This window comes from Amborella trichopoda, chromosome 8 (assembly GCF_054954075.1).
Source record: "Amborella trichopoda isolate Santa Cruz 75 chromosome 8, AtrichopodaSantaCruz75HAP2 v2.0, whole genome shotgun sequence".
Lineage (NCBI taxonomy): Eukaryota > Viridiplantae > Streptophyta > Magnoliopsida > Amborellales > Amborellaceae > Amborella > Amborella trichopoda.
The window spans coordinates 19,147,716-19,155,585 of NC_142343.1; the positions used below are offsets into that span (position 1 = coordinate 19,147,716).

Below are 7,870 nucleotides of genomic sequence, written 5' to 3' on the forward strand. Positions count from 1 at the left end.
TCAGGCTGTAAACAGCTTTATTCAGCTTTTTTAACGATTTAATGGTGGAAAAATTGGTTGTTTTTGGATCAAGAAAAATTCGGGGTTTAGGGTTTCCGCCATTTTTGAAATTTCATGCCAAATAGGGCATGAATCTTTCAAAATTTGTTGGCATATTGATCTTAAAGCTGTGAATCAAAAGATTTTGTTACTAATTTGTGAAAATCGTTGAGAAAAACAGACTTTTTTGGAGATTGAAGGCTTCGGTTCACAAAAACAGGTAAGAACTTTGGGTTTTTTTGTTTTTCCGCCATTTGATTTATTTCATGGCGTATTTTGAACAAAATGAGTTCAATAATTAGGGTTTTTAATCTTTATTGTGTCTAGTATGATTTAAAATTTTTAATTTTACGTAATCTGGTCAATTACAGCAAGAAATTTGATATGAACAGTGAGATGTCAGGGGAAAAAAATTCCGCTGTTTTTTTTTTTTTTTTCCGCCTTTTGATTTTGTTTTCATGATATATTAGAAATAATGTGTTAAAAATTTAGGTTTTTGATTCCTTATATTGTTGTTTATCAGAAAATATAGTCAATTGGATGTAATTTATTCACTTGGAGGTGAATTTTTGAGTTAAAATCGCTTATGTAAAACGACTCTGTGAAGAACAAATTTTTTTTTTTTTTTTTTTTTTTTTTTTTTTTTTTTTTTTTTTTGTAGCTCATGATAGAATTTTTTGTAATCTATGATCGAATTTTTTGTAATCCATGATCAAAATGTTTGTTTTTTTTTCTTGTAATCCATGATCGAATTTTATTTTTTATTTTTTATTTTTGTAACCCATGATAGAATTTTTTGTAATCCATGATCGAATGTTTTGTAATCCATGATCGAAATGTTTGTTTTTTTTTGTAATCCATGATCGAATTTTTTGTTTTTTGTTTTTTATGTAACCCATGATAGAGTTTTTTGTAATCTATGATTGAATTTTTTGTTATCCATGATGTAATTGTTTTGTTCTTTTTTAGTAATCCACGATCGAATTTTTTGTTTTTTTTTGTTTTTTTTTTTTGTAATGCATGATCGAATTTTATGTAATCCATGAACGAATTTCTTGTAATCCATGATAGAATTTTCTGTAATCCATGATCGACTTTTTTGTAATCCATGATCGAATTTTATGTAATCCATGATCGAATTTTTTGTAATCCATGATCGAATTTTCTGTAATCCATGATCAACTTTTTTGTAATCCATGATCAAAATGTTTGTTTTTTTTACTTGTAATCCTTGATCGAACTTTTTGTGTTTTTTTTTTTTTTGTAACCCATGATTGAATTTTTCGTAATCCATGATGGAATTGTTTTTTTTTGTTCTTGTAATCCACGATCGAATTTTTTGTTTTTTTATGTTTTTTTTTTTTTTTGTAATCCATGATCGAATTTTATGTAATCCATGATCGAATTTTATGTAATCCATGATCGAATTTTTTGTAATCCATGATCGAATTTTTAGAAAATTTATGAATTTTTTTTTTTAATCCATGATCGAACTTTTTGAAAATTTGTTAATTTTTTTTTTAATCCATGATCGAATTTTTTGAAAATTTGCTGTACTTTTTTTTTTATTTCTTTTTATCCATGATCGAATTTTTTGAAAAATGATGATTTTTCGAAAAGATGTGAAAATCGTGATAAAGTTTTGATTATCATGATGTATTAAACATTTAAACCTAATTTTTAATTTTTATTGTTTGAGTTTGCTGTAATTTTTTTTTTTTTTTTTTTCATGATCGAATTTTTTGAAAATTGATGATTTTCCGAAAAGATGTGAAAATCGTGACAAGGTTTTAATTATCATGAGGTATTAAACCATATTTTAAATTTTTATTGTTAAAGTTTTTGTTGAAAAAATTGTACGTTGATGGATTATTTATGCAAAAAAATGCATGTTATTATATTTTCAATACAAAACTGTATTTTTTTTATTTGTTGTTCATGGATTTTTAAGTTGGAATGACTGATGTTAGCCGGCTCTTTGAAGAATTGTTTTTATTATTAATTTTTTAATGCAAAAAATGTATGTTCTTGATAATTGAGTTGTAGCCATGTTTGGAGCTTGCATTTTGTATTATTCTAAATGTTTGTAATTGATATGTACGAAATATTATTGTCAAAAAAGGTATTTTGCAATAACAAATAACAACGAATATGACTACATGAACTACCGCAACATATTATCACTACATATTGTGATTATTTTTCTTTTTGAACTGTCAGGTTAATTTAAACTTTTTACATCTTAAAACAGTTGAATCATGTCAAGATCTATAGAAGACCCTGCATGGCAACATGAGGTCAGACTTGATCTCAACAAGAAAGACAAAATTATTTGTAATTACTGTCAAAGAGTGATAAGTAGTGGGGTACATAGGTTCAAGCAACACTTGGCAGGGGTTAAGGGAGAAGTTTCTGCATGCACTAGTGTCCCTAGTAATGTAAAAAAACAGATGGTGGCAATTCTTAATGCTAGCAAAGGTAAAAAAATTGCCAAACATAGGACATATCAATATTCGCATATTCATCCAAAAACATGAAAATTCTTAATGGAGTACCCTCATTTTTTATTGAATTCCTAAAAAACAATATTTATAATGAATTTTAATAATTTTTTCGGATTTTTTTGAAGCTTTATTCTGACCGATTCACCCGATTCCGATCCGGACCTCCGATTCGCCGATCCGGATCGCCGATTCGCCGATCCGGATCGGTTTTTGAAAAGCCCGATCCGGGTCACCTATCCGGTTTTTAAACCATTGGTTTAAAGGCAAAGGGCAGGACGTGTTGTTTTCTCTTTTATTCCTGCCCTTCCTTACGAATTATTTTATAGGCTATCATTTTATATAGCGTCATTTTCTAGGCTACCAATATAATTGGGGAGATAGAATGAGACGGCCATGTCACGACACGTAAAAACATCTTAAAAAACAAAATGGGAGAAGAAACGGTCAGATTTTCCAGATGCTTCTTTCCACGAAATTAGGTCGGTTCTTAGGGGCGGAGTATTCCAATAAATCGAAGCATGGGCCCTCTCCGGGATTGACCCCGCAATGAAGACCATAATTTTGTTTTGGTTTTCTTTCTTTTCCATTAAATAATATAGAGGGCGACTTCAACTATTACAATGCACAAGCTAAAAATTATAGTCAACTCAACAATTAGGAGCCTGACATCTTGGGTTTTTTTTTTTTTTAGGATTGTATATAATGAGGGTATTTATTTTGGAAAAGGGAAGTTACAATTATATACAACCATCTAATTTGAAATTTGATAGTTTTGATGTGTAACAAAGTTCAAAAAATTTTCTTTTAAATTTTAAATTTGATCAATAAAATAAATATAGGCACCCAACTTCACATTTAATGGTCAAGATTAATTGTGACCACTTTGTATTAAAGGTCAATAGTCTCATTATATATATATATATATATATATTTTTTTTGTGGTAGTTCAATTATAGAATTCGAATCCAAGATGTACCTTGCTTGACGTCATGGCTAACCCATTCAGCCCAAACACTAAGAATTTGTTGTTGTTTTGGTTATTTGTCTTATTAAATTATTATTTTACTAATATTTTTCAAGTGCATAATGTTGAAATATATATAAGCCCAAAATTTAGCTTAATCTATTTTATAGAATAATAAAAAAATTAAAATACAATATTCACATTCAAGGATTTACGTGGATAAAGAAATTGTATATTATAAGACTGTTTATCTTTGGAATAAAGAGTTCAAGATTAATTCTAACCATCAAAAGTTAAATAGACGGTGTAGAGTATGTTATAAAGTTTAAAAAATTTTCGTTGGACTTTGATACTGATAAATGAAACACTTTTAACCATTCAAATCTTTTTTTAAAAAATTCCTCGAAAAAAAACTCACAAGTTAATATATATATATATATATATATATATATATATATATATATATATATATATATATATATATATATATATATAGGCGTGGTTTGTATAGAGCTGAGGCTCTAAACAATCAAGGTAAAGTGCACTTTCAAATAGTATATAGGCGTGGTTTGTATAGAGCTGAGGCTCTAAACAATCAAGGTAAAGTGCACTTTCAAATAGTCTTTGTGATAGCCTTAAAAAATATTTTCATCTCTAATTATAAAATTTGAGGTTTAAAAAAAGAGAGAAGATCGACCACATCTATGAAAACTTAAAAATATTGAAAATTGACCGTCCAAACAAACATTACAAGATGTATTATTTTCAAAACTTGAAATCCATTTTTTTTTCTTCCATGCATCTCGATGTTGAGATGATCAATTTGAAGATATTTGAGCATAAAAGCAACCTCTTTAGCGAAATTATTGAGGTGGGCTCTAATTTGATTGTTTAGAGCCTTGGCTCTATATAAACTTTTTCCTATAGATAGGAAAAGAAAAGTTCAAGGGAAATGTCGGAAGCATTTTCGCGGATAGACAAGGCAAATAAGGATTAGGGAGTGTTTTATTTGTTGTGAAGCGCTTTGGTTCCTTGTGCAAAAAGTTTTATTTTTTGTGGGGGAAATAAGGGACAAATGGAAAATTACGCGTTTTAGTTGAAAAATCTACCACAACATAACGCCTAATTATTATTACTTAGCTAGCAAGAAGTTTGGCCCATACAATTTCCGGTTAGAAAAATAGCGGAAGTAGTCAAGATATAATTTTATCAGGTGAAGCACAGCTATGGAAATTTCAGAATTCCTGACCAGTTATCGCATAAAGCTATATTCTGCCCTCCTCCATAGTCAAACTTGCAAGTTTGCTCTCTTCACTAATGACCTTGACCGCCCTCCCCCAAATGAAACCCAGGCGTAAGCAGTCGCTTTTATTCGGCCTCGTCAATCCGCCTTGCCTATATATACCCATTCATTCCTAAGCATTTCTCACTCTTTAGTCTTCACCCAACACCATTTCTCTCTCATCTTCTCTCTGTAACGAAATAAGAGAGAGAAATACTTGCCTAATTCCCAAACATCTTTCCGTTTTAACTAAATAAGAGAGAGAAATACCTCTCTGAATCCCCAACATCATTTCTCCTTGCCCTGTGATCAAATACAGAGACAAAAGGAAGAGCTCTGCTTCTGCTGGTTTGTAAAGTTGCAGGCATGACGAGGCGAAGCTTGCGCGAATTCTTGTACTCAGCGGCATCCATCGGAAGCGGCAGCAGTAGCGTCAGAACCCTCTCCCCATCTCCTTCTCTGAACTCCATGGATCAAAGCCTGTTTGAAGCTCAGGACATGATCATGAAGTGGGACGCCAACTCCTCGGCGTATGCGAAGATCACCTCTCTTTTCCACTCCAACCGAAAGGAGGGAAAGGAGTACCTCAGGAGGGTGGGGGAGCTCCGAAAGGTGATGAATGCCATCGTCGCGGCGGACGCCAGCTCGCCGAAGCTGGTGCACGCGCAGAAGCTCATGGAAACAGCGATGAAGAGATTGGAGAAGGAATTCTATCAGATACTGGCCTCCAACAGGGACCACCTCGACCCGGAATCTGTTTCTGGCCGGTCCTCTGCGCGAGCAAGCACGTCAGACTCTGAGCCCAATGATTCCGAGGACGATGAAATACAGAGGGCGGACGAGTCCATTGCTGAGGTTGAGCGGGTATCGTCGCTGGCCATGTCGGACCTACAGTCGATTGCTGAATGCATGATTTCATCTGGGTATGGCAAGGAGTGCGTCAAGATCTACACCCTTGTCCGGCGCTCGATTGTTGATGAGGGCCTCTACAAGCTCGGGGTTGAGCGCTCGATTTCGGCGCATAAGGTCGACTGGGTTGTCCTGGAGATGAAGATCAAGGTCTGGCTGCACGCTGCCAGGGTTGCCTTGAAGACCCTGTTTGCCGGGGAGAGGATACTCTGTGACCATGTATTTGCTTCTTCTGATTCGATCCGCCAGTCCTGCTATTCAGAGATAGCCGCTGAGGCCGCCCTCTCCCTCTTCTCCTTTCCAGAGTCCATCGCCAAAGGTAAGAGGGCGCCTGAAAGGATGTTCCGGATGCTAGACATGTACGACGCCATCTCCGACCTCTGGCCTGAGATCGACGCGGTCTTCTCTGATGAGGTAATGGCATCTGTTCGTTCCAAGGCTCTCTCAGCGCTGGTGAAGCTCGGCGAGACCATCCGTCTCTTGCTCTCTGATTTCGAAAGCGCCATTCAGAAGGACACCTCTAAGACTCCCGTACCCGGCGCCGGCATCCACCCCCTGACTCGCTACACCATGAACTATCTTGGCTTCTTGGCCGATTACCAGGACGCTCTGGGGGAGATTTGCGCCGACTGGCCGCTAAATGTTCCGGAGTCCCTCCCGGAAGGCTTGCTCGAGTACTCAGCCGACTCTCTGAACTCCCCCACGTCTGCTGCAGCGGCGCGGTTGTCATGGCTAGTCTTGGTGCTCCTCTGCAAGCTCGATGGAAAGGCGCAGCACTACAAAGATGTCGCACAGTCGTACCTCTTTCTCATAAACAACCTCAACTATGTTGTCGCGAAGGTCCAGGGCTCCGAGCTGGGCTTTTTGCTCGGCGAGGAGTGGATCGCCAAGCACGCCGCCAAGGTGAAACAATACGCCCCCAAGTTCGAGAGGGTCGCATGGGGGAAGGTGATCATGACGTTGCAACCAGGGGAAGCCTCATCTCTGGAGTCTATCAATGATTCTGAGGCAAGAGTGAGGCTTGCGAGGTTCAATTTCGCGTTCGAGGAGGCGATCAGGATGCAGTCGGGGTGGAGCATTCCCGATTTGAAGATCCGGGAAGAGCTGAAAGCAACAATAGCGCAGAGGGTGGTGCCGGCATACCGATCGTTCTATGTAAGATTGAGGTCCTCTGCTCCACAGGTGGAGATGGTTCCGGGGAGTGGTGTGAAGTACGCACCAGAGGATCTTGTGAACCATATTTCCCATTTGTTTAGTGGCTCCAGTGTCAGCTCAGGACACTCCTCCTCGCATTCCTCCTGATAACTGCTGCTTCCCGGCCATAATCGGATTTCAAATTTTACACACGATTGGTTTGGCGACTGTAATGTTTAAGTTTTTTTGTAGAGGGCGAAAAACCAAGTTTTTCTTTTGGGATTGTATAAACCATCTGTGAAATAAATGCAGTTAACTGATCTCGCATCTAATATTAATGGTGACCATTTTGTATTAAAGGTTAATATTTTTATATTATATATATATATATATATATATAGATATATATATATATATATATATTTGTTGTGACGAAAAAATTAAATTCAGATTGTAAGAAAAGCATTTTATATTTAATTTAAAAAAGTTATGTTTCATACGGCGTTGGATCGCATTTTTACCTTATGCAATCTAGAGGTATAAAGCTTTCATTTTAAAAATAGATACAAATAAGTATTCCATTTAAAAACAATTGACGTTTAAATATTTTTTTAATATAATTATTATTTTTTTTATTTTTTATTTTTATATTCATGATTTTCATATTAAAAGTTATATATTCTTTAAAAATTAAAATTAAATTATATTTAAAAAATTATTTACTGTCACGCCCGCATTTCTGCCCTATGCGGGTTGGCCGTATAGAAACCATGTCCATTCAATTTTTGCTGATGTGTCGGTTTATCCGCATGGCCACACGAGACGGTCTCCACTTGGTGTCTGTTGCCGTTGCCAATTGCTCCTTATTCTCTTCCCATGACGGCATTGACTCTCTCCCTTTCCCCATATCCACAAAATCGGCCTGCTTATACACACTCTCCTCTTCCAGTCCTTATCAACCCTAAAATTACATGTGCAACATTCACCATCATATAATATCACTTGGATGACATGGCACAATGGGGCTGGGGCATCGGA

The 7,870-nt window shown here is 35.9% G+C and overlaps 1 protein-coding gene across 1 annotated transcript; it reads left to right on the forward strand.

Annotated features, from left to right (window-relative positions):
• Positions 1-4,295: 4,295 nt before the first annotated feature.
• Positions 4,296-7,149, forward strand: LOC18440408 (exocyst complex component EXO70H1). The gene has a single exon (XM_006850555.4). It carries the CDS (start codon positions 5,156-5,158, stop codon positions 6,998-7,000), a length of 1,845 nt encoding a protein of 614 aa, XP_006850618.3. The 5' UTR covers positions 4,296-5,155; the 3' UTR covers positions 7,001-7,149.
• The last annotated feature ends 721 nt before the right edge of the window (positions 7,150-7,870 follow it).

Coding starts and splice junctions, on each gene's coding strand:
- LOC18440408 (XM_006850555.4), top strand. CDS start 5,156: ATGACGAGGCGAAGCTTGCGCGAATTCTTGTACTCAGCGGCATCCATC.